The sequence below is a fragment of the Wyeomyia smithii genome, chromosome 1 (genome assembly GCF_029784165.1).
Source record: "Wyeomyia smithii strain HCP4-BCI-WySm-NY-G18 chromosome 1, ASM2978416v1, whole genome shotgun sequence".
Lineage (NCBI taxonomy): Eukaryota > Metazoa > Arthropoda > Insecta > Diptera > Culicidae > Wyeomyia > Wyeomyia smithii.
The window spans coordinates 173,299,535-173,324,720 of record NC_073694.1 but is presented as its reverse complement, the minus strand read 5'-3'; the positions used below and the strand labels follow the sequence as shown (position 1 = coordinate 173,324,720).

At 41.2% G+C, this 25,186-nt stretch overlaps 1 protein-coding gene across 6 annotated transcripts in view; it reads right to left on the bottom strand.

Moving 5' to 3' along the window:
- LOC129732015 (translational regulator orb2-like) overlaps positions 1–25,186 on the bottom strand; it is an 815,319-nt gene that overhangs the window by 289,278 nt on the left and 500,855 nt on the right. For all 6 annotated transcript variants that reach the window (XM_055692491.1, XM_055692477.1, XM_055692467.1 and 3 more), the window contains one exon: positions 24,689–24,718. In XM_055692491.1, coding sequence (XP_055548466.1) covers positions 24,689–24,718 — 30 coding nt within the window. The remainder of the gene's footprint in view (positions 1–24,688; positions 24,719–25,186) is intronic.

Below are 25,186 nucleotides of genomic sequence, written 5' to 3'. Positions count from 1 at the left end.
AACCTGCTCAGCTTCAAACACAATTAATGGGTAAAACGATTTCTGAGGTTTTGGTACACAAATATCTTGGTGTCTGGTTCGACTCTAAAGGCACCTGGGGTTGTCACGTGAGGTATCTGATGAAAAAATGTCAACAAAGAGTGAATTTTCTTCGTACAATAACCGGACAATGGTGGGGAACCCACCCAGGAGACCTTATAAGGCTTTACCAAACAACGATATTGTCTGTTATTGAATACGGGTGTTTCTGCTTCCGCTCCGCAGCAAACACACATCTGATCAAACTGGAGCGAATACAATATCGTAGTTTGCGTATCGCCTTAGGTTGCATGCAATCGACCCATACGATGAGTTTGGAGGTCTTAGCTGGAGTACTACCATTGAAAAACCGCTTCTGGAGCCTGTCTTCTCGTATTCTTATCAAATGTGAGGTCTTGAACCGTCCCGTGATTGAAAATTTTGAAAGGTTAATCGAACTTAATTCTCAAACCGGTTTTATGACATTGTATTTCAATCACATGTCCCAAAATATTAACCCTTCTTCGAATATTCCAAATCGTGCCGACTTATCAAATACTTCTGATTCTACTGTGTTTTTTGATACATCCATGATAGAAGAAACTCGTGGAATCCCGGATCATTTACGCGTGCAGCAGATCCCCAAATTTTTTTCCAATAAATATCGAAACATCAACTGCAACAATATGTACTACACTGACGGATCACTTCTTGACTGGCTTCGGTATTTTCAATAACAATTTAACCGTCTCCCATAAACTCGATAATCCTGCTTCTGTTTACGTCGCAGAATTAGCTGCAATTCAGTACACCCTAGGGATTATCGAAAAAATGCCCAAGGACCATTATTTCATCTTTACGGACAGTCTCAGTTTCATTGAGGCTCTTCGATCGATGAAAGAGCACTCTCCGTATTTCCTGGGGAAAATACGGGAACATCTGAGTGCTTTATCCGAAAAATCGTTCCAGATTACCTTAGCGTGGGTCCCTTCTCACTGCTCGATACCGGGCAATGAGAAAGCGGACTCTTTGGCTAAGGTGGGCGCAACAAACGGTGATATTTATGAAAGACCAATTGCCTTTAATGAATTTTTCGCACTTGTACGTCAGAATACGATCATCAGTTGGCAAAATGCTTGGACCAGAGGGGGATTGGGAAGGTGGTTACATTCCATAATCCCCAAAGTATCGACGAACCCGTGGTTCAAGGGGTTGGATGTAGGTCGGGATTTCATTTGCGTGATGTCCCGGCTTATGTCCAATCACTATAGATTTGACGCGCTCCTCCGTCGTGTTGGGCTCGGGGAAAGTGGTATCTGTGCCTGTGGTGAAGGTTATCACGACATAGAGCATGTGGTTTGGTCATGCCCTGTACACCGTGACGCCAGGTCTAAATTAATAGCTTCCCTGCAGGCCGAAAGTAGGCAGCCGGCTGTTCCTGTTCGTGATGTCTTGGCGAGCCGTGACCTATCCTACATGTCCCTTATATACGTTTTCCTGAAATCCATCCACGCCCCAGTTTAATCCTATTCCCTTCCGCCTACATCCAACCAAACGACAAGAACACGTTAAGACCCCGGATCCGGAAACAGCAATCAGACCCGCACGATACTCTCAGGTCCCGAGGGAGACAACCCAATATGCCAGTCCGTAATATCTTGGCCCAGCAGCGGAACATATTCAATATGCTGCTTACCTATGGCGATGGAAAACCATCAAACAACAAATCAGTGCTTTTAATGCAAAACATTCTAGCTTTAAGTTAGATTTAGTTTCAGCTCGTAGTCGGCAGCGAGGATAAAAAATTTGCTTTTAGTTATTAAGATACTTTAGAAAGTAAGCTACCAGATATAATTGGCGCCGTTAAACATTAAATTGTATTTGTGCCGTGTCAAATGAATTATAGATGAAGAAAAAAAAAAAACATTTAAAAAGGTCAGATTATTTTCACGCGGATTTTCTCTGAAAGGTTATTTATGCAGATTTTCAAATTAACGTGGTTTTTTACGCGAATTTTTCGAATTAAAGCGGCTTATCAAAAATAACATGGTTTTTTTCACGAGGCATGTATCCCCCGCTTAAGAAAACCTAACTGTATTTGAACCTTTTTCTTATGAATCAATATATCTTAGTAAAAATTATCTGAACTTTCCTTCAAAAATATAAAAAAATGAGTTAAAGATCCTACTCTGAAAAAAATATTATTTCAAAAACCAAAAAAAATATTTTAGAAAATATCGGTGATCTCAGATTTTTTTAAATGAAGTCTTTTAGATAGACAATTTAGTTGCCTAAAACGTTCTATGCGTAGCAAAAATGTACACTTTGACACACACTCTTGAAATCCGAAACACTTTCGGTGTAGGTTGGTCACACCAAGTTCCCAAGTAATACTAATATAACACTGTTTTCCAGTGAAAACAGGGGCGACTATCACTGATACCCATAGTGATGGAACGAACTGACAGTGCATAGGGTAAGGGCCCCTTAATTCGCCCTGACCCCATAATTCGCCCACCCACTATTCAACAAATTGTTTACGTGGTTTGTTATTGGATTATGCCAAAAAATAATTTATTTTCAATCTCAGCTATTTATTTTTTATGTTTAAACACGGTTCTAAGAGTTGACACTATGTTGCGAACAATAAAAAAAAACAGGTGGGCGAATTATGGGTACTCCGATAAAGTCGGCGAATTATGGGGTCGTTACCCTATAAAGTAACGTGGAGTATACCACAATATATCTAACTAATGGTTGCAGTGGTCATAGGCTCCTACAAGAGAAAAAAAAATAAAAAAACGTTCAGTAATCTACTATGTAAGCTACATCGACGACTGGAGCAAATTCACGGTTGCTTATACCATGTGTGTTAAGATATTTCAAGCTGTCAAGTACGGTGTTGGCATTTCGCGATTGGTGTGTGTTTGTTTTTTTAGTAGAAAATCTGTTACCAGACACCTTAGAAGATAACTCAGGATGTGGGGTCTCCAGACCGAATATTATACGTTCCCTGGAACTACTATTAGGTAATACGGTTCAATGATGGCAATTTTGGTCACGGGTTGCTTTAAAACAGGTTTTCGTAAAGTGGTGGGGGATAAATTTTGTCTCTAAATATATAATGAACTACAACAGTACACTAAAGTCGCTTTTTTGCGCAGGGTTTTTTACGCGGTTTTTTTACGCGGCTTTTTTACGCGGATTCCGGAATTCACGCTTTTTTTATGCGGATTCTGGAATGAACGCGGTTTTTTACGCGGGTTCCGAAATTTACGCGGTATTTTTTTTGCTCGGATTTCGGTTTCTCTTCACTCGGATTGCAGAATTAACGCAGGTTTTTTTACGCGGATTCCGGAGTTTACGCGGATTCCGGAAATTACGCTTTTTTTACGCGGATTCCGGAATTTACACGGTTTTTTTAGCGCGGCACGTATCTCCCGCGTAAAAAGCGACTTTAGTGTATCTTCAAACACACATCTTGTTGACAGAGATAATAGCATCCACCGTTAACCTACTCCTGCGGAAACCAAACTGGTTGCTTTCCCGGTCTTTGGCAAAAAGACCTATCTCTGTCGCTTTCACTTATCCGGAAATATGCAATCATCTAAGTATTTCTGCATGTCCGCCCTGAACAACCCGAGGGCTATTTTGATGACCATTTTAATGTCCACCTTCAGGATTCCGTCTAGTCCCGGCGCCTTGCTCACCTTCAACGAGTTTGCAATATCAAAGAGTTCCTCGTGCGCAAACTTTACCGCCTTCTTGACTTCTGCGCGGCTGTCGTCACACACAGTTTGTGGTGATTCAACAACCGGAGGCCAGAGACTTGGATAGTGGCGTGGAAATAGTCCATCAATGATCCTTGCTAACAACGCTGGTGACTGTTCACCCGGTGCCGACCCTCCTATTGTCTTGGCCATTAGGATCCTGTATGCGTCACCCCACGGATTCGTGTTGGCATCGCCTGTCAAAGCAGGCTCGTATGCTTATGCGACGCTCCGCTCTTTGCATGTCGGTACGCGCCCGCTACAATTCTTGCCTCGCACGAAGGCACGTACTGCGGTGGTCTGCTATCGCGTCATCCGTCGAAGCATCCAACAAGAGCGGCCCCTGGGTTCATACCCACTTGACAGCTCAAGCGCTGCAGACGACTGCGACAACCGACGGCGTTTTGCCCGGCAATTCCATTGACGCTTGGTCGACCATCTGGGTGAACCTTTCGATAGACCAACGCGGCGGAGCATAGCAACTGCAGTGGAATACTCCATCCACTATGGCAACTACGTACCCTTCATTCGAGGTAGACACAATTTCCTGCACCGGGAACCTGTCTGTCGTCCATATGACTGTCCTACCAGACTTGTCCGATACCCAGTTAACGTTTCCGTTTCCGATACGATGGCAATGTTAGATTGCGATTCACATGCTGCTGTGCCGCATAACAGTGGTTCAGGTTTAATTGGTTCGCCCTCACATCGGGCTCTTTGCACGACCAGGATCTGTGCCCATTCTCACAGCACCGACCAGCCGACCTTTAGTCTGGTTATCTTCAGGGCTTTGTTTCTCTCCTCTAATCTAAGCTTTTTGGTGGCTACCCGGGTCCCTGCTGGGTCCTTACGGAGGCGGATGGCCTCGGTGGTAACCACTACTCAACACCGCTTTTCGAAGGCTTGTGCAATGTCGCACCCTTCGGTAATCTCGTCAAGGTTCTTAAGCTGGAGAGTCACCTTCTGGCTGGGCGCCCGAATTTGCACGCTCTCGCTAAGCACATTCTGGGCTACCGTTTTATAGGTAGAGCCCTTTCTCTTTGCCTCTTTACGGATTTCCAGGATCATCTTGCCGGTACGGGACCGAAGGATTGCCCTGACATCCGCGCCGAGGTCTTGGAGCTGAGTATCGCCTCTCATGGCCTTTAAGACTTCAGCGTACTAAGATCCATCAGTCACTTTTCCCGCTCCTCGGCCCTCCTCAGCGTTTCAGCGAACTGCCTTATTGCATCGTTGACGTAGCTACATAAGACTCTGTATCAAAGTCTTTCGATATGTTGCTACATTCGTCCGTGAACTCCTCAAGTTAGACAGACTTCAATACCTTGGAGCGTATTCATCAGGCTTTCATCAGAGATACGCTCTTTCTTTGTTGCCATCGCTTGTGCCACGCTAGACTTACTCGTCTTTGCACTAACTTTACCGTCTCCGGTTGGTGTCGCGTTGGGCGTGCCAGCCTTCGCGCCAACTTTCCTTGCACCTAATGGTCTCTCCCCCCCAGTCGTTATCCCTGTCCATAGTGGAGTTGTCGCCTATGTGGCCCCATGGTGGCCTATACCGAAGCAGTGAGGTCATGGACAGAGTAGGTCGCTCATAACGCCTTATGGCACCCCCGACCGGCGTAAATTAGGAAAGGAAATATGGTCCTAAAACCAATTCCCACCATCTGATTCTTCACCTACCTGCTTTCTACCAGGCAATGAACGCGGAACGTACTGGAAAGCCTGATAGGTTTTACGGGACAAAGACCTCCGCTACCGTTTGCCACCACGCCGTTTCAAACCATTTCCACACGACTTTACAGAGAAAGCACGGTGCAGGTGCGAGCCCTACATCGCGGTATAGAACGTGCACCGACTCATATCCTTAACACGGCGACCAGTTGCCATAATTGGAGTCTTACTGGTATTGAATCCAATGGGCGGGCTAGTGCATTTGGGTGATGGGACAGTGTACGATACCCTATCACGCCCAAGACGTGCTCCCGCAGCCGGTCCGAGACTGTTTGATTGCTACCGGTGGACTCACACTAGGCATGCATGCCCTCGGTGGTCGCCAAGCGCCAACTCTTGGAGGTATGCAGCTCTGCCAACGCACCTGCACAAAACAGTGTGTCCGAGCGAATGAACCACACCCTGGAGGAAAGGGCCGGGGCTATGCTGTTTGCGTCAGGAGTGGACAGCAAGCTTTGATGTGAGGCCGTAGAAACTGCAGCAAACTATCTTGCGAGCAGTAGCAAGCCGAGTGCGATCATCGGAGGTACGACACGCTATGAATTTTTGGAGGGTAAAAACCTGATGTTTCGGTGATGAGAGCCTGGAGTAAATATATACCCCAAAAGCACCGGGAGAAGCTAGACAAGAAGGCATGGAAAGTAATTTTTCTAGGGTATCATTGCAATAGCTACTGAGTTTGGGACTCAAAGCGTGGCGGAATCATTGGCGCCAGAGATGTCATCGTCGACGTCTTTTCAAAAGGAGCAGCGAAAGACGTGATATGCATAAGGCTTTCAGTAAAGTCCGATAATAAATCGGATAAAGAGCAAGTGGAGGAATCGGCCGACTCCGAAGCAGGAGTTGAATCGTGGCAAAGACGGGGGAACTATGAAATGAACGATTCCATCGACAAATTCATGGATTGTGAAAAAAGCGTTAATGAATTTGACAGATTCACAGTGGTTAACCAATACATCGAAGACGAAGTATATGAGAAGAAGGGGTTCACGAGAAGACAGTGCTAACCTCCCACTTTGAGATCAAGTAGGTGGTGATGAAATCGAGGTGGTTGATGAGTTCGTGTATCTGGGCTCATTGGTAGCTGCTGACAACGATACCAGCAGAGAAATTTAACGGCGCATTATGGAAGGAAGTCGTGCATACTTTGGTCTCCGGAGGAAGCTCTGATCAAGTAATATTCGTCGCCGCATCAAGTTAGCCATCTACAAGACGTGGATCAGACCGGTAGTCCTGTACGGGCATGAGACATGGACTATGCTTCTGGTGTTGCGTACCATCTTCGGTGGACTGCAGATGAAGAACGGAGTGTGGAAAATGAAACACGAACCGCAGGAGCTACTTGGGGAGCTATCTATCGTCCACACCGCTAAGATTGGCAGGTTGCGGTGGGCTGGGCATGTTGTAAGGATTTCGGACGACAGCCCGTTAAAGATGGTTCTTGAAACCAATCCGTCAGGGGCGAGACGGAGAGGTGCATAGCGGGCAAGGTGGAACGATCAGGTGGAAGACGACCTGCGGACCCTACGCAGACTGCAGAGCATACCGTACTGGAAATAGAGGGCAGCGTTCGGAAGCGTGGCTTGGCAGAGAGACTACGAGATGGACTATGCTGCGTGGACTTCGAGCGCTATCAGCTACGTGGAGAACTATCCAGATTCACTAGTGGAGTTGCGAAAGCGTGTGGACTAGGACGAGAGTTGCCCGCAAGAAGAAAGCCCATGGGCAAATGGATCTTCAAAGTAAAAAGGGTGAAAGGGCCTGATGGTAATAAGGTCAGGTTTGTGGCCCGCGGCTTTACTCAGCGCGACGGTTACGACTGCGCTAATACGTATGTCCCAGTTACCAAAATGGACGGTGTAGCAAACCAGGTGCTTCTCAGCTCGAAGTGAAATGAACACTTCAAAAGAAGATTTTTATGGTTCCGAAAGTCTGACCTTAGTATCGAAGAACCTTGTGTGCCATCTCAACCGTTCCATGTACAGACAGAAGCAAACTTCGCGCACGTGGAACGAACGATGCCACCGGTTCGTACCAAACTGGGTTTCAAGAATGTTCCTAGTCCTCTGCTTTTATGACATTCTCATCGTTAAACGTGATGTGAAAGCGATCCCCGTGATCAAGAGCTGCTTCAAGAAGGAATTTGCCATTGCGGATCCTAAAGAGGAGAGCTACTTCCTTGGTATGCGTATCGAGTGAGACATCGAGAGGCGGTTCATGAGGATTTCGCATCGAGAATATTTGCATGGAGGATTGCGAACCAGTCTCCACAGTGTCCACACCAGTCGAGGTCCACCCGAAACTAAAGAAAGGAACTGGAGCGGAGAGAACTAATTAACACTGACGAATAAACACTGGGGCTACTTAAATCGCATCCTTCGCTATGTAAAGAAAACTCTTGATGTCAGTCTGGAGTTCCAAGGTAGCGAAGATAAAGCCAAGGTGGTTTTCTTGGATGTCGATTGAGGTGGTGAGTGATTACAATCTGCGAGTTTTTAAAAGCACAATGGCTTGGATAACGCGGAAGCAGCAAAAAGTCGCTTTGTCTTCGACTGGGGCCGAATTTGTGACGCTGTGCACAATCGCCTGAGGGAGGCATATGAATGCGAAGATTGTTAGGGGATCTCGGAGTTGTCATTGAACGATCCGTGCCATATTATGAAGACAACCGTTCCTGTATGTTAATGGCAGAAAAGCCAAGAGATAGTCGCCGCATGAAACACGTCGATACCAAATTTTACTTTAACTGGTGCAACGAAATGGTATCGTCATCGAGTATATCTCTTCAGAAAGACAGTCGGCGGATGCTATGTCGAAGGGGTTACCGTCAGTGGCCTTCAAGCGTCTCTTGAATTGGCGTTCAGGGTGAAACTGGAGGTTTAACCTTTTTTGACGCGTATTGTTGCGTTGCTCAATCCGAACAAACACGTTCAATACTTGTGCGTTATAATTTCCGTGTAATTGCTCTCTGGGTACTTACTAAAATCAGGCCATTCGATGTCAAAGCCTGGGTTAGCATGGGGCCACCAGTTATCCTTTCCTTACGCTGGAGTCTATATTACCTTTGCGTACCCAGCTAACAATTTGGTCCGTATATTTCAGTTGTTGTTGAAATATAAGTATCTTTGTACAATCTGATAAAGTTGTATAAAACTTTTTCTCACCCGTATTATGATTCTACTAAGATACTATACGAACTAAAATGCAGCAATGTAGCATGTACTGCGAATAAATTTTGCATTATATACAATCTAAAGTTACCACATAATAAAAAAACGTAAAATTGAGTAGCAACAATATATCTTTTTTTTTTTCAATGAGAAGTGCGCATACCATTTACTTATAATACAGTTCTTGGTATATATTAATAATTATTGGTTGGATGCGGCATTTTCCTTCATTCTATTTTACAAAGCTTCGTTGAGCCTCGAACTCCCAACGTTCCGATTACTGATCCTATTCCCTATCCTCAGAGTCATTTTACGATGCTGCGTGTCAACAAACTTAATCTAGTACTGTTGAACGCTTGAAATCGTATGAACCTGTGAATCGTATATAATGTCTCTTATTGTCTTCAATGTTGACCCAAATCTATTTATAGACACGGATATCAATACGTAACTCAATATTGCCTTATATAACAACAACAATATCGCACGCTAGCCTGGGGGGCTAATGCGGTCTCGATCAACTAGATTAGTTGAGAGAATTCGTTATCGATATTGTTTTCGGCACATTTTGCATGTTGCAGGATAAGTACAACGATACACCGTGCCCCAGTGCTGAGTCGAGAAAATTTCCAGCTCGAAAAGATCCTCGACCTGATCGGGAATCGAACCCGATATCACAACCGTGTGGGAGAGCTAGCCGACCGACATCGCTTACCACAGAACCACGAGGACCACATTGCCTTATTTACGAAGGAAAAATAACATGCGATGTGCATTGACCTTCTTTTCAACCGTTAAGCGATTCAAGCTACTGCAGTCAACAAACATTAAACAATTTCAAGGTGTTGCCCGTGTTTTTGTTAAAGTCGACTGTATGTGTCACTTTTTTGGTGATTTTTCTTTTAGTCAAAACTGCGTTCAAATTTAATACCCAATTCTATAAATCTTTCAGGAGCTAGATTTTAAAAAGTAGAGTTGCTGGAATAAAATTTTTGGATTGACTTTGACATAAAAATGGTATCCTTTGCTATTCAACGATTGCATGTTCCATAATAGACGATTTTGACTGTCACGAAAAAGTAAATTGTATGAAATTTATTATGCAATCCTTTTACAACTGTTACAGAAGTTTTCAAGGAATATCAATATTAACGTGGATCACACAAATTAGAAATCGTACAATTTTGCCCTGCAATTAAGTTTAGCACTGTAGACAATTCTACTGCGATGAAACGTAATTTTTTCTGTGCATTTAAACGAGGAACAATATGCAGTCATATATCACGGACAGCACGACCCATATATGACGAAAAATAACTTGAACTGGTTATAACATGAACTTTATACAATTTCAATTAAAGCGATTATACGATTTTATATTGCCATTTTTATACGATTTCTGGTTATCTGGGATAACTTCCTCTTAACAAAAATAAGTCCCTCTTATCAATAAAACTAACCAGAAGGACGCACGACGGAATTATAATTGGCGATATTTGGCAGGAAGAAGGAGGCTAAGTATAGTAGAGCCAATAGCGTGTAAAAGAAATGGTGAAATCACATTACACACAAGCACGGATAAACCAATAATAATAAGCATGCCACTTCTCAATAGCGGTATTGCTTATAATATAATTGCGGGATACAGCAGAAACACGGGCATATCTCACAATAGATCAACAATTCTGGTCGCAGTGAGGAAGTCCATATAGGAAAAATTCTTATCATTTTCCGTGTGAATGGCATCACTGCGAAAAATACAACAGTTATCGCCTCTGAGTGCGTCACTATCGCCTGTCGATTTTTAATTAAAAATGACTTTGTTGGCTTCGTTGATGGAATGTCAAACTGTCACCTTGTTAAACTGGAAATAATGTTAATCTTTTAACATGTCAGACTATTGAAATGTCAAACTGTTGAAATATTGAACTGTTAAAATAAAAAACTGATAAATAGTCAAACTTGTAAGCTAGCCTGAAATTTATAATATCTAGCCTGAAATTTATAATATCTATACATCTATCTAGAGACAAGTTTTTTTTTCTACAAAATCATTTAACTTTGCATACTCTAAATGCTGTACAGTAGGTAATACTCAATCCGTAATGTCGTATATTTGATAAATAAAATGAATTTCTAAACAACGACGATAATTGCGCTAATTTTAATATTTAAAGCTCAAGCTTGATAACATTTAAGAACAACATAAAACATAACTAACCAGCCTCACTTCTCATGCACATGTTGTGGGTTAATGTTGCTTGGAGCATGTTTACAAAATTACACATAACAACAGTACTGATAGTTTTATCAACCTGCTTCAATTTTTAATTCTGCATATATAATCTCTCAAATATGTTCAGTTGTTAATTTTGCGTTCAAACATCTATCCAAAAGATAAATTCCATTTAGATTTTTTGTGTAACCTTTCCGTTTCGGTGATAAATGGCGTCATTAGGGGCTTATTGTTTCACAAAAATACTCTTAATAGAAGGGTCGGCATAGACAAATGACCAGGAATATGTAACTTCCGCGAAGCTTTCGCGCATGCAATTACGATGATGAATGATAAATTAAATTAAATTCCTATCAAACTTTCTAAACACCACCACGACGTTCAGAAAAATAAAGAAAAAGTAATTAAGGTTTCCATAACGATCCATTAACTTTTGCATGTTGTTTTTTTTTTTTGGTTGTCGTAATTCGAAACCGGGTGGCGCTCTCACTGCAGACGCCTCGCTGACATACTAATTCCCCGAGGATGCTATGCAAAATGTGACGGAATTTGGCGCTCTTCGAATATTACCCTACGGGCAATAATTATCACAATCGGTTAGCACAGGAGAAGGAGGATCCTCCGACAGAGGCCAAGGAAGACAGTGCGATTATTCACGCTCCATCAATCAAACTCTGGGAATTTCGACGAGGCTCCGGCTTCTGCGGAGGAGAATTCACCCAGCACAGACGAGGAACGTTTTCCGATGATTACTCGGTTGGATTCGTTTGGATTGAATACAGAAGGACGATGAAGTCTTCGCTGTGAAATCGCATAGACTGCTCATTAAGCTTTTGAATTTTGGAATTCTCTGCATAGGTCGAAACAAGGAGAAGGACGTTGTTTCCGCCGCCGTCGTAAACGGGTGGGTAATTAATCAGTCGATAAAGCGCTGCTATCTGCTTGACGCTGGTGGATTTGATTGGGCGGTTCCGGGAGGAGTTTTCTTGATTGCCCGATCGAATGAAGATTGGCTAATTATCATTCGGTGCTGTTTTGATTTTCAAACGGGCGTTGATTTATTTTTAGTTATTCCAGTTGCGCGTCATTAAGTGTCGATTATGGTGCCAATTTTAGTTTTTTTTTGTGAGCTAGTAATACCTACGCAATTCAATCCTTCTCAAAGTTGCCTAATTGCTATCAGACGCAGTTGACGTTTGAACAACGCCGACGCAGCGTGAATTTTAAATTTAAAATTAACTCAGTCGTCTTTTTATTCGCCTTCCCCGAATTAAGAGCGTATCACAAAATTCACACGCGTTTGAAGTTCATCAAAGAATGAACACCTCCCCCCTTCATCTTGAATGGCTTTCACAGTTTCTCTCGACTGTGCTAAAGCCAACATTTCCGCAGGGTAGTGCCCTTATCACTCCATCAGGTGAAAGACGATCCATGTCGGTTTCACTTTCATCCCTTCATGCAAAAAAATAGAATATAAATTTTAGAAATCACACATTGCTCCACTTCACCTTCACTATAAATTATTCATATGTCAACCGGCGAAATGTCCTCTCTCCCTACTACCCCATCTTCAGCGGTTGCAGGTTCGATAAGAGCTGAACCATATTTATGTTGTGTATTGTTGTGTACACAACTTCTACCCACATCGACACGAGTCCCACTGACTTCTCGCCTCGCTCTATCGAGCATCTCCGAGGCAAAATGTTACGTTAAATATTTTACGGAGCACATACACATTTGCACACTCTTCTTTTGCAATCACTAAAGAAGCATCGTCATCATCCTCATCAACCCGGTGTTTTCTCAACTTTCAACCACCCACGTAAACAATGAATCTCCAAAAAACGTCTTCCGACAGGATGCGGTTGAGACGCGTAAACATATCTAGAAACACACATTTTTCACCAGCCGCTCAAGAACACCATCACCTCCCCCCTCTACTCCCCAGTTTCCGAAACCCACCGTTTCCTCAACAGTGCGATGCCAATTTCTTGATCGACAGTCGCCTTTTTTCCCGAATTCCCTGGTCTGGCCACAAACACCCACCCACTCACCTACACACGTCACACCGAGAATGGCAACTAAGCCTGCTCTTGTCTCTAGTAGGGAAAAGATTTTCATCCGACCGAAAGCGTTTCGAAGTTTATAGCTCTTTTCTATTGCTGCTGAGAGACTCCCAACAACAACAAAAAAAGGAGGAAACAATCGGGCTCTCCCACCGGCTAGCAATACCCACCCACAGCTGCCGATATCTTGCCGAAAGGCATTTCGAGAAATTACATTTGAGCAATCATAATTCCTTTCGACGGCGAAAGGGAAGACCGCTTGGAATTCGTATGTGAGCTCGGTGCTTGCAGATGGGTCGAATCAAAAGTGTCATCTCGAGGAAACTGAAAAGAAGGATGGTTCCGCGGGGTGGAGGGGAGGTTTCTCATGAATAGTCAAAGAATGGGGATTTCGTTCCCTTTTCCCTCTACTATTTGAATAATTGCTCTCGAACGCTCTCGACACGTAATCCCGGTGAATTGCGCTGCTTTCGACGACGGGTAGTTCTGTGACAGTCTTGCTGGGAAAATTGCTCGAAACAATGCGCGCGCGTTAGGGTGGAAATTTGTTTTGTTTTATTAGTGTGTCTGTCGGAATCCGACAACGTCAATTTAATTTGCCGCCTTTTTGGGGGGAAAAATTGCGTCTCCTGTTTGTTTAGCGGTATATACACAGTTAGATTCGCATTCGCAATTGTGATGCCTAATTACAGTTCTGGCAGCACTAATAGGCTTTGGTTCGCAACGGAATGTAATTAAAAGGACGCGTTCTCGGAAAATTATCGCTTTGATGTGTTCAATTTAATTTACAGCTACCCCGATGAAATTATGTGTAGCACCAAGTGCGGTGATTAGCGGGCTGAGATTGCGGTTGTTTAGAGTGAATATTTGGTACCCAAATCCAAAATCTTCAAATTTTATCACGAAGCATTAACTTACTTAAGTATTTGTAAAAAATAGCCATTAAGCTGCATTTGAATTGATTTTTGCTAATTGAAGTTTTATTATCAGTTTTTCTAATGCTAACGAGAATATTTGCATAGTTTAAACAACTGTGGCTAGGAACCGAACAGGGTTGAATGAATACATAATTATCTTGAAGGGTTTCTATGGAGAAAAATAAGTGCAGCGAAAGCGAAAAATAGTCCATCATCCAGTTTCTTGAGTTCTTGCTTTTCAGTTCAGCATTTTAACTGTTACAGTTTTACTATGCTGCTATGTAACTATTTTTACACTATTTATACAAATTACAAGAGTTTAAAAGCAGAAATGACTATATTTACAAAATCATAGAAATGAAAAAAAAAAAATTATCAAAAAAGGATATATGATAAAAATGACAAAAATTTTAAAAGTAAGCAGGACAGCTTGATTCGCTTTACTGCTATTGATTCACTTTGAAACTCAATATAATTTATCTTGCATTAAACATTGTTCTTCGCGTTTTTTTACTCTGCGAATGCGAATTGCAAATGCGAACTGCGAATACTTACCACAATAGATCAAAAAATGGTCGCAGTGGTTCAGTCTTCTACAAGGGAAAAAAACATTTTGACTCCAAACACATTTTTATCATTTATAAGCACTTGACTCAGGAAAAACCTTTAAAGTTAGATTTCTAGTTAGCACAGAAAAAAATTCTGACATATTAGTCAAATTTACTGAGCCGGGTGATTCGAAAAATGTTACCTATGACATATTTTGTCTAGAGTGCTTGTTTATAAGAGTGCGACACTGTCAAAAATGTAATGAGAATTGTCAGTGTCATTCCTGTTTAACTCGCGTGGAGGAAACAGGGGATATGTTCAGTGTAAGGCCTAAATCTAAGATGACATGTCTCACTCTTATGAACAGGCACTCTACTACAACCCATAGCAACATCTGTGCCAAGGTTCAACCAGATCAAAAATGGTCAATTAAAATGGTTGTCAGTTACTTAATGGAATTGCACAAATGACAAATGTAGGCAAAATAGAAAGAATCGGAATAAATTAAAACGCCAAAGAAGAAAAACTTCGATAGTCAGTGCCCAATTAAGCAATAAAAAACTGATGTTTATTGCTATTGCATTTGCATCTTTTGCGGTGGAAACAGCAGCACTGTTTGCCCACTCAGCCATGCAAACAAGTTTTCATGCAAGCCTTCGTTTTTTTAACTTATTTTAAAATGTAGAAAAGTACAATTTTTGAAGTTACAAAATCACAATTAACATGATAGATGTGACATACAGACATACATAACAGAGACAATCCACGCTACTTCGCAAATCGTTGCGATGCTGAAACATTGCACAACTGTTCCTTTTATAAAGAGATGTTTCAAGTATCAGTTCTTCATGTTGAGTTCATGTTTGAGTGCTGTATCAAGCCCGTTTGAAACACGCAAGGGACTGGTTTCTCCTGCCTCCTGTTCAACATTATGCTTGAAGAGTGTTATGAAACGTGCAGCAAGGTACGATATTCAATAAATCCAGCCAATTGATCTGCTTCGCCGACGACATAGACCTTGTCGGAAGGACGTTCCAGGCGGTTGCTGACAGTACACCAAGCTGAAAGGTGAAGCAGAACCGGTTGGATTGAAGGTGAATGCGCCGAAGACCATATATCTGCTAGCAGAAGGAACCGTTTCAGTTATAAATTGAATACTTATCTGGTCTGCATGCTCGTCTTTTCTCCTCAGAAAACCTCTAGAGTGCAGGAGAACATCTTGCACTGCGGAAACAACTGCCGTCACACTAAAGAGCAAATCAACACTCATGCTAGAAGAGAGCTACAAACGATTTTCATCTGTTGAGCTACCTGAACGCACTGCGGTGAAATCTGAAATCTCTCTCTTGCGAGACAATGAACTATGGTGTACTTTCTCACACGTGTGGACATCACGCACAATAATTACACTGCAGAGTTATCTGCGGTGCGTTTCACAGTTGGTTTCTTGAGCATGGCAAAAGAGGGAAAGAGATTGGGAGAAAAAAAAATAGACTGCGTTGCTCGTGCCGCTCGTGCCGGTCGAATTTACTCTGGTGGAATTCGTTTTCGCAGTGTAGCTACACGAGGACTACATTTTTGGCCGGTAGGCTTTTTTTCACCTTCCGGACTACTCGCCTGTGGACACTGTTGTGTACTTCTGCGTTTTTTCTGTAGAGTGATTCACCCCTCTTGTTTCTATCAGAGGTGGGGTGAGCTGGAAGTGTGTTTGTCTCTCAGTAAGCTGGTTGAGACTGGAGTGGAGAAAGAAGCAGTGTGGTGAAAGCATTTGCTACACGCAGGCACAAACTGGAAGGGAAGTGCGCGGTGATTTTTTTCTCCTCTCCTTTCACGTACTGAGGAGAATGACAAGTCTGAATATTTTTCTGCTACAGTTTAAAATGAAACCCCTGATAAATTGATGATTAATTTCTGCCGAAATCCGTTGGTCAAACTGAAGATTCGAACTTTGAAACCACTGGTAGGAGTCTAAAGCTTTGAAATTCATTAACCTTCGAAATTAAAATCGAAAAAATCTAAAGTGCAGAGAATTAGACAAAAATTTCCAATTTTCCATGGGTTTACCTTCACACGCACTAACGAAACTTCCCATGCAGCATCAATCATAGTAACCCATGAGTCAGCAGAAGAAAATCGACAGCTCTGTCAGTCGAGCTCTAATCGTGATGACGAAAACAGTGAAGCTACTCCGTTCAGAAGTATGCGCACTCCAAGAACGTTACCACGCCGCGTCGCAAACGGACATCGTGCGGTAGTTTGTGGACATCGGATACGCCTATTCCGGCATCTATAACAACTTGGCACTAATGGACAACAATCAGAGCATCGATAAAAAGCCCGATTTCGGACGGCTGACGACCCCGAGCGACAAGAAGCTCTAAAGGATGCTAAAGATGCGATGGACAAGTGCGTGCGCTTGACCGGGAGGTCGGTGCAACCAGTCAAACAATGAAAAAGTACTTGGCGAACATGGACTTACATGTCAGTGAGCGACAGTCCCGCCGAATGGTTCGGAGCTGCAAACAATGACGCAGCGGCAGCGACTGAAGAAGATGGTCAAGTCGCTTTTTCCGCCGAATCACGACGTGGCGGTGGTGATAGACGACGAGACCTATCTCACCCTGGATGGCAACGACTGGCAGGGCACTTCGTATTTTACTTTCACTACGAAGGAAGTGAGCCCCAAGGTGCAGTTCATTTTACACAACCAAGTTTCCCAAGAAAGTGCTGCTGTGGCCGACAGTTAGCGAGAAGGGGATGTCAAAGACGCTCTTTTTTCGCCCCAGGCTAGCCGTGAAATTTATAGTACGAAGGGCCTGTCGGGAGTTGCGTCGTTCATGAAGAGATACCATAAGGGCGAAGACGTGAGGTTCTGGCCTGATCTGGTCTGCACATTGCTCGAATTTCTGGGCAAACCTAAAGCGTAAGATCTACTACAACAATTTCGTCGCGAAAACTGAGAAGGAATTGATAAATAAAACGAAGTTTAAACGAAGTTCCAGTTCGGTACGGTGAATGTTTCGGTTAACGGCCGGAAGGCCACTCGCAAGGGCGCAGATTTATCAAAAAAAATTATAAAACTCAATTGGTGATTTAATGCAAAACTAACAACCGATATACACAGGAGGCTGTTTTTTGCGATATTTGCGTAAAATGAATGTTCTCGACTTCAATAACAATGCAGCTGGTTAGAAATTCTATGCAGCATCTAGTAAACTGATTACTGTCAGTAAAATATATAGGGAATACTAAATACATATACGAGCTCCGGTCTTGTTTTCAATTTGAGATTATGTTCTCACAGGTGCTGGAAGGTTCAATATCGCGAAGTGAGTTTTTTCAGGAATTTTGTTATGTTGTTTGTGCTGCCAAACTTTTACTTGATGTGTATCGTAGTGCCGTGAAGATTATTCAATGAAATAGCTGAATTAGCATATGGGATTGGCACCACGGTCGTTTGCAGCGGGTTTTTCTTAGTTTACTGCATCCGAAGTTGTCGCGTTTTGTCGTGATTTATAATACGTGGATGGTGTAATTCGTGTTGCAGTCATAGTTGAGAAGCCTTCGTTCAGAGTCCAGTGTGTTTAAAGGGTATTACGAATGAAAGGATTGATGAACACTGCTTTGAGAAGTGTAGAGTCAATCATGTATCGGCTCGTAAAAAAAAACTAATTTTAGTGGTGCAATTGAGAAACCGAATCCCGTGTGATAGAGGAAGTAAACATCAAAACGATGCGGCTAAAGATAAGTATAGTGAACATGCAGGAGGTAGTTTAAAAGTGATATTTTTGTTACTTTCAAAATTATTGTGGCATAGAAAGTGACAATTGGAACGAGCGTCGCTTGCTTTCCACATTAAGACTTGCATGAAAGCGTGTGTGCAGGTCCGAGTGGACAGACAGTGCTGCTGTTTCCACCGTAAATGGAGCAAATGTATTGCAAATAAATGTGTTTTTTGCTTATATTTTTTAATTTATGATTATTATTTTAAGTTCAGTTTTCCTATTATAGCAATTGCGTAGGCGACCGATTGACACATTATTTATTACAAGTTTAGCAATTTGTCATCAGATTTTAAGTAATATATTGGTACATACATAGGTTATACTTTGGTACGTATATATGGTAAGATTTATTCATTTTACTATTTAGCACTCCTCTTGTAAAATAAACACCTTCTAGAACCCGAAACTAAGAACACACACACACGCACACACACACGCACACACACACACAGACACACACATACACAGACACACACACGCACACACACATACACACACACGCACACACACATACACACACACGCACACACACACGCACACACACACGCACACACACACACACACACACACACACACACACACACACACTGGAGCTGGAAGGTATAAAGCGTGGGGGAATTGTATTGAAACCTACTGTCTGGTGAAAAAAATCTGAATCAGTAAGGTTGCACGCAACGCAAATTCGTGTTAACTCACTGCAAAAAGAAATAGGTAAAATGCTGTTGTAGTTTTTTTGACACCGTCCGAAAAAAAGTTCTTTTTTTAATGCAAACGTTGGATGAGCCCCACAAAATTTTATATCCAGTCTCCGGAGTGCCCGGCAAACGGAAATTCAAATCTCACAAAGCTTAAAATGCTAATCCTGCAGAAAAAAACCTAAATTAATCCACCTAGCGGTCAGACTCAGCCTTTCTCATTCAAACTTATTACTTGTAAAAATAGATTTACATGAATGCTTAAATCCAATAAATGTTTATCCACTCTTTGGGTTCTAAAATATTGATGTTGTAATTAAAGTATAAAATATGAAATTTGACGTTATGTTAGTAATTAAGAAATAGCGAAATAAAAGCAATGACTCTTAATTTCGAACAATTTAATCACGATCGATGCCGGGAACGTTCAGATAGTACGATACCACATTTAAATCATGTTGAGCCCATATATATTGATCGAAGCAGGTAAAGTGTTGAATAGTCTTTGAATTTCTTTTCTTTCTAAAACTTTTAAACAGCATATCAAATTGTTATGAAGTTTGTTATTTGTAAGTTTGAGAAATGACTCATTTGTATGACACTAGTTATGTTCAAATAAGTCGTGTAATACTTGAGATAGTAGACTTTCGTTGTTTTACAAATTAAAACATAACGCTTGCTTAAGTTTGATTACAATCAAATGAAAAGGTAACGTATGGGGCAGCCAAACTTTGAAACCACGTGTTCAATCATAATTCATCAGTTAACCCTTAACTAGCTCGTTCCTCTGATATCAATATTGTTCAAATCGGTTGTGTAGTTTCTAAGATAATGAAGTTTCTGATTTTCACATTTCGATACATTACAGACGAAGTTACAGTCCGATTACTGCAAAATTCAATAGGGTGTTATGAGGTAGGTAGACCTTTTATTCGATACTAATTCTGTGGAAATCGGGTCAACCATCTCTGAGAAATATGAGTGAGTCCAAGTAAGTTGTCTTGGAATATGTTTCTTTTCATAGCTGGATTTCACATTTTTGAATATAACAGGCAAAGTAATAATCCGTTTGTAAAAAAAAATCATTAGGGTCTTATGGGGCAACAAGACCTTTCATATGACACTAATTTTATAAAAATCGGGCCAGCCATCTCTGAGAAACATGAGTGAGATTAAACACTCTCCAGAACACGTTTCTTTCCATAACTTCTGAACCACATGTTCAATCTTCATAAAATTCAAAAGTTAAGGGTTTTTAGGTAGCCCGTTCATTTGAAACTAATTTTCAAATCAGATGTGTGGTTTCTGAGATATTGATGTTTCGTGATTTTTACACTTTGATACATAACCTCTAAACTAGAAATCAGATTACAATAAAATTCAATAGGGTCTTATTATTATTAACTAGACCTTTCATTTGCAATTAATTTCATTTAAATCTGTTCGGTCAGACCATCTCTGAGAATAGTGAGTGCGAAAAAAGGTGCACATACACACGTACACACCCACACACAAACATATACACCTATACATGCTTATATGCAGAAAATGCTCGATTCGTCTAACTGAGTCGAGTAGTATATGACATTCGGCCATTTGTATCACTTTTCTACCTTTTAATTAGCCAGTGATCGTTAGGAGATGGTCAATATTTTTACTTTCATTTTGTGATTTCACATTTTTATGAACAACGGACAAAGTTACAATCCGATTGCAATGAAATTCAATAACAACCTATGGGGCAACTAGACCTTTCATTTGACACTATTTTTGTGAAAATCGGTCCAGCCATCTCTGAGAAAAATGAGTGAGTTTAAACAATCTCAGGTTAACTTTTCTTTACATAACTTTTGAACCATATGTTCAATCATAACGAAATTTGAAAGTTAAGGGTTCTGGAGACAGCCCGATCATTTGAAACCAATTTTATTAAAATCGGTTGTGTGGTTTCTGAGATATTGATGTTTCGTGATTTTTACATTTTGATACATAACCTCTAAACTAAACATCCGATTACAATGAAATTCAATAGCAACCTATGGCGCAACTAGAGAAAAAAAAGTTGCACATACATACACACACACACATACACACACACACACACACACACACACACACACACACACACATACACACATACATACAGAAAATGCTCAGTTCGTCGAAAGGGGTCGAGTGGTATATGACATTCGGCCATTGGGACCACTTTTATAACTTTGGTTTTTCCAGTGATTGCTATCCCTTTCTAGGAGAAAGGCAAAACTGTGATTTCAATTGTAGTATACAAGAGAAGAGGAACCGAAAATAAATCCTATTCACATCAGAAACATCGATGCAAGTAGTCAGAATTACAAACAAAGAAACCAAAAATCAACATCCTCAACAACAATTGTATCAAAAAGATAGAGCGCCGAGAAATTTTACGAGAAGCTTAAGTTTTGAAAAATAATGAAAGGGCATCTTTTCGATGGGATTTTTCAATCGACTCTTTTTCATTTTTATTTTACACTCATTAGTTTAAGGAGTTTCGTAGCCTACTTCAACGCAACTCTTCTCGACGCACTTTTACACGCTAATCTAAAACCTTACTTTCCGCCCTAGTTGTGATGTAGGCGTCGTTTGAAAAGTTTTGCGCTATACGACGAAGCATCAACAGCACAAACTATTCGTGGTCACACGTCCTGAGTGCCTCTGTTCCAGTTGTGATAAAATAGTTTTGATTTTCTGCAATGGCAGTCGGAAACCGCCCGAAAGTCTGTACAGAAGAATGCACAGTGTGGCGCAAAAATGTTTGTACAGTTCAGAATTACCATTCCGTTGTTTCAAATTTTTTGATACGGACTAACATCGTCAATCTTTATCAGTATTTTATCAGGAGACTTAATAGAAAAGTTTCTTTTCACAATTCTTTAAAATATACTGTAGTTAAAACAGCGCGTGTAGGTGACCGCCAGACGACTTTTACGTAAACATCCGGCAGTTCTCCGCCCGAGCATTCTTTCAGCTCGCTTTTACTGTTCAGGCAGCAGAAAAAAAAAATTGAATTTACGACATTTAATGAACGCCATTGAGAAACAGCTAGCAAAAGACCATTCATTTCCGTCCGTACCTTGCTCACAAAACGCGGTGCACATTTTCCGCAAGCGGAATGAAAAGTTTGCCGGCATTCTCTCGCCAGAAGATACTGTCGCATAACCTACCGGAGCCGAATCTGTGCAGTCACAGGAAGAAGGCTGCCATAGAAATCCAGCTTTATAGAAATCACATGTGAGTTTATGAAGATGACATGGTGCCCGGAAAAAGGTCACACCAGAGACAATGGAAAACAGTTCCGTGGACCGAAAGTTTAATCATTAACAACTTGCTGCTAATTATAGTTTGATGAGTGCACGAGCTGCAGCCGGAAGCATTGTAGGCGATAGGAACGGTATCCTAAGCAGGTCCCACTGTCTCACTCGACCCGGTATTAGACGGTAAACTTACGCTCTGCCTACCAATGAGCTTGCCACGTTAAGCCGGAAGCCTTCTTCGGGAAATTTTTATTGGAATAGTTTTGTTATGAAGTGACACAAACTGGTTCTGCCTGACAATGAAAACCATGATGGCGAAAGTTTAGCTCTTGAGCGATAATTTGTATGACGCTCGTTAGTTAATTTGATCTACGGTAAAAAACTAATAACGAAACTGGCACTAAACTATGGCTTTTCTACTCGAACGACAACTTTTTAGCAAACAACACATCGGCAGAGTGCACAATCGAGAATGTGCGTTCCTTTAGTCAACATATTAGAGCGATAAGAGAGAGCTTTTTTGCTTCATCACAAACTCGTCGCTGTTTGCTTTCACGTTGGAAAAAGTCGTCACAATCAACGTTGACGTGAAATATTGACGCCATGCTCCTCCCAAGCCAAAACCAAAATTGCAATTGATGTGACAGGCGATGTCTGTCAGCATTTTCCTATTCTCTTTCTGTCGACGCTGATAACCCGGGCATCCTGGGTATGGCGTCTTTGGTGGACTTCTCAGGTACATCGCAATCAAGGCGAGCTGCTCTCTTCGCAGGTGTTTCGGTTTGCGATGTCACCTTCATTACTGCAAAGTTCACATTTATGTACCAATATATGAGGTAACAAGATATATAACTGAAGAGTAGAAATGTAAAAAAAAAAAAATAGTAGGAGGGTGGTATCCAAGACACGACCGCATAGTTGACGTAGGACTACAATAATTTTATATTTTTATTTTGAAGCTATGTTTGATTTTAAGCTCGTTTTACTTTTGTAGTTTGCTTGATTTATTTTAATCAATTTAAGCTCAACATCTTCCAAAAGGAAGATATTTTTGGTTCGGGTGGTAATATCAAGTATCTAGGTCGTCAGTCCAAATTCATCAAGAGACACCTCAAACGCCTTGGAACTAAAACTAGTTTATTGTTGACCATTTCTACGGTTAAGGTTGTCTTTCCCATTCAAATAGTCAAAAAAGTCATGAAAAAAGAACCGTTCATTATTGACATGGTTCGATCTTGGCAACAGAAAAAATTCTGGCGTGTTGCCAAAATCTAACGGGGTCTGTATTTTGATTATTTCTTTACAGCACTCTATCTTAGAAGAAAAAATATTCTGTTTAACATTCATAATGGTCCAGAAACCAAATTTCGGGGGAAATTTGGGTCTAGAGCTCTAAAGCAATGTTTTAGAGAAAAATTTTTTTTTACAAAGTTGCTTAAAATTATTGGAGCTATAAAATTGTAGAACAGGGATTTCTATCTACAAAAATAAAAAAGTTAGATAGTTGATAGCATCAAAAATTTTGGTCACCCTAATTTTTTATACTTTTTCAATTAGCGCTTTATCATATGTAACAACTTTGTACAAGAAAGTTTTTCTCTAAAATATTGCTATAGAGCTCTAGATCCAAATTTTCCCCCTAAATTTGGTTTCTTTTGGAAGAAGAAGAAGAAGAAGAAGAAGAAGACAATTCAAACGGCAATTCGATTGTGTTCCACGCCCCACTGTGTGTCAACAGCGGCAATGTAGTTTTCAATTGGCTTGACTGCACAAAAATGAATTTCGAGTTTTTCTGCACTGCTAGACGACAAGTAACCAGCGCTCTGTTCGTCATTGCTCGGCGCAGTACTGTTGCCTGTGCCATCATATTCTCCTTCAAGACATCAGTTTTATTATCATTAACCTATTCATTAACAGCAAAACGTAATACTGTCTGATAGTGGAGGTGGTTACGAACTTTCCGAAAAAGCTTCACCTTCAAGACATCAAAATAGTCTAGGCTCATGGAAGCTAACATTAATTGACCTATTGGGACGGGGAGATTCTGTCAAATGTTTTTTTTTGCCACTGCTATACAGGATATCACAGCAGGCAGTTGGTGTCTATTCATGAAGTCTGTGCCAGGCGTGCTCGCATATGATTGGTACATTGTTGGTGAAAATTCGACCTTGAAACTTTTATTCAATTTTCACTGTTTAACAATGAAGTGATAATGAAAATTGAAGAATCACAAAATTGTCCATCATTTTATCAATCCAACGACATATTGATTATTGTGATCCATCATGTGGTTACATCAGTATTAACGTTTGAAATCTTTCATTCCGACGTTACACCTTGGGTTTTATTTTTCGCAGAATGCATCTCGATATAGTGCGGTTAGACGTAGTCCTACGTCAAAAAATGCTACGCTAATTTGCCTTCTCCGGTCGGGTAGGTAACATCCGACTAACACTTACCGGGTATGAATTCGTGGAAATCGAGCTTTCCTGAAAGTGGAAAAAGAGAAAAAGAAAGACAATTAGAGGTGTGCTGGTTTCGTGGAATTGCTTAGTAGCGTTAGCGGGAATACAAGTTTCAGGTGATTCTTAATGTTTACTTCAAAAATTTAAGCTTAGGTTTTTGCTACAAGGGCTGGGTACCGCTAATCAAAAAATATGTAGTAGAAATATTCACACATCACTTCACATAGTCTACAAACTATTTGCTCTGAATGCTCGCGCACTATGCTGCTAACAGTATTGACAACACTGGTGCACAACCTGACACGCGCAGTCAAGCTGAAACTAGAAAACAAATGCAAAAACCACACACACTACACTTTATAGACAACTTTCAACCTTTTTCGACCGATTTTTTTTTTTGTGAAAACGAATCACGATTGCGAGGCTTATTAGTGTAAATATAGGAGCATACAAAATTTTAGCAATTAGGTGACACAGAAGTATTGATATTTG